This window comes from Cupressus sempervirens, chromosome 3 (assembly GCF_028749045.1).
Source record: "Cupressus sempervirens isolate cs-2001-9-10 chromosome 3, ASM2874904v1, whole genome shotgun sequence".
Taxonomy (NCBI): Eukaryota; Viridiplantae; Streptophyta; class Pinopsida; order Cupressales; family Cupressaceae; genus Cupressus; species Cupressus sempervirens.
In genome coordinates, this window is record NC_143120.1 from 530,329,454 (window position 1) to 530,331,272 (window position 1,819).

The window sequence follows — 1,819 nt, forward strand, 5'->3', positions numbered from 1 at the left end:
TTCTTAAAAAATCTAGATGTAAATAGAATTTTTTTAGATGCATGCAATCTTTCTAATTTTTTCTACATACATATATTAACATTTCTATTTTATATTTTGTTTTTACATTATGGTTATTTCAATCAAAATATCTAGATGTAAATAGAATTCTTTTCAAAAAATCTAGATGTATATAGAATTCTTTTAATTTTTTACATACATAAAATCTTTCTAATTTTTTTCTACATACATAAAAGAATATTTTCTATTTTCTATTTTCTATTTTCTATTTAAAAAAAAAAGCTATCTTAGAGATTGATAAAAAAATTGATTGCATATGCATTCTTTATTTTGTGCACTAAATGCATTAATTTTTTTCATTTATCTAATGGTTTTGAATGAACTTTGTCTCATCTTGGCATTGCATCTTCCAAAGATGAGTAAGCAATATCAAGATATAAAATATCAAAGTTGAAAATATTAAAATGAATGACTAAAATATCAAATGCTCAAGATGTAAGGCAAAAATAAACTGTGTTGAAGTGTATTTCATTGATTAAATGATGACTTTTATATTGAATTACTAAATTACCAAATCTACCCACCCCATTGTAAAACTTAATTGCTCTGTTTCAAACGTGATTAAATTAAAAATAGAAAATCTACACAACATAGATCTGTTCTGCATAATGTAGATTTTAAAACTATGTAAAAGATTTGTTGTTCTGCATAATACTATAATACATGATCAGGAGGACAAGATCATCCTCATCGCACCATCAAATTGTTATTACTGAAATAAGACTTTCAATTGAAAGAACATCCATACAATGAAGATTTCACAAGAATGCCGCCTGAAAATTTGAATCTATTAATAATCTCCTCAAAATATTTCGGATCGCAGGGAATTGTGAGAATTTTGGTAACATAATCAAAGCCGAACTCTTCCTCCGCCATGCGCAGTAGATCTTTAAACACAGGCTGCTTCAAATAATCCACCAGAATAACAAACTGCCTCCCCTCATAATCCTCCTTTGTAGCATAAATCGCCCAATGACCTTGCGAAACAGAATTTTCCGGCCACCGTTTCCACTGGAGATCCTCTTTCACGGTGTAATCCACCATGAGAGCTCGTGGAACAGAGCTTTTAGATCTGTGCCTTTCAATCTGCTTCTCCTCCTCCTCCTCCTGGTCGAATGAGCAGCGGTGCAGCTTAAATGAAAGCGCATTCTTGAGGCTTCCAAGCTTCTGTAACTTCTTTGTGATCTGCTTGATCTTCTCAAGGCTTTGGCTTCTCTCCATCGCTGATCTACAAAGCTCTAAGAATATTTGTGATCTACGAGGGTTTCTGTGATGGAGGAAAGGAGGAGTTAAAAAGGGGTATGAGGAGCCTTGTTTTATAACTTCTAAGAGGCTCCTCATATCCCCCCATAGAGGTCTCTTCACATTCCACAAATTTGTTTCAAATTCTCCCACTCCCCACAAAAAATAAGTATGAATGTGCATGCAAAATTATATATAACAAAAAAAAAATCATATTGAAATTTTTTTGCCCCTACTTTTTCGGGCCCTATTTTTTCGGGCCCTATTATTTCGGGCCTATTATTTCGGCCTCCATTTGGCTTCTTATTATTTTGGCCAACTATTATTTCGAGAATTCTTTTTTAATATTTAATTTGGAAGTTTGTAACCGCTCCCAATTCTTTTTTATTGACGGAGAATCTTTTTTTGGCATATTCTCGTGCTGTGATTGTATAGAACGCCTCTCGGCATAATTATTTTTTATGTACTTTGAATTTTTATAAATTATAATTTTTACAAAAAATAGTTTTGGTTTATT

General features: G+C 31.9%; 1 protein-coding gene across 1 annotated transcript; it reads right to left on the reverse strand.

The window, feature by feature from the left end:
- Positions 1-786: 786 nt before the first annotated feature.
- LOC149567501 (auxin-responsive protein SAUR28-like) lies at positions 787-1,281 on the reverse strand. Its single transcript, XM_089816645.1, has one exon. It carries the CDS (start codon positions 1,279-1,281, stop codon positions 787-789), a length of 495 nt encoding a protein of 164 aa, XP_089672771.1.
- Positions 1,282-1,819: the final 538 nt, after the last annotated feature.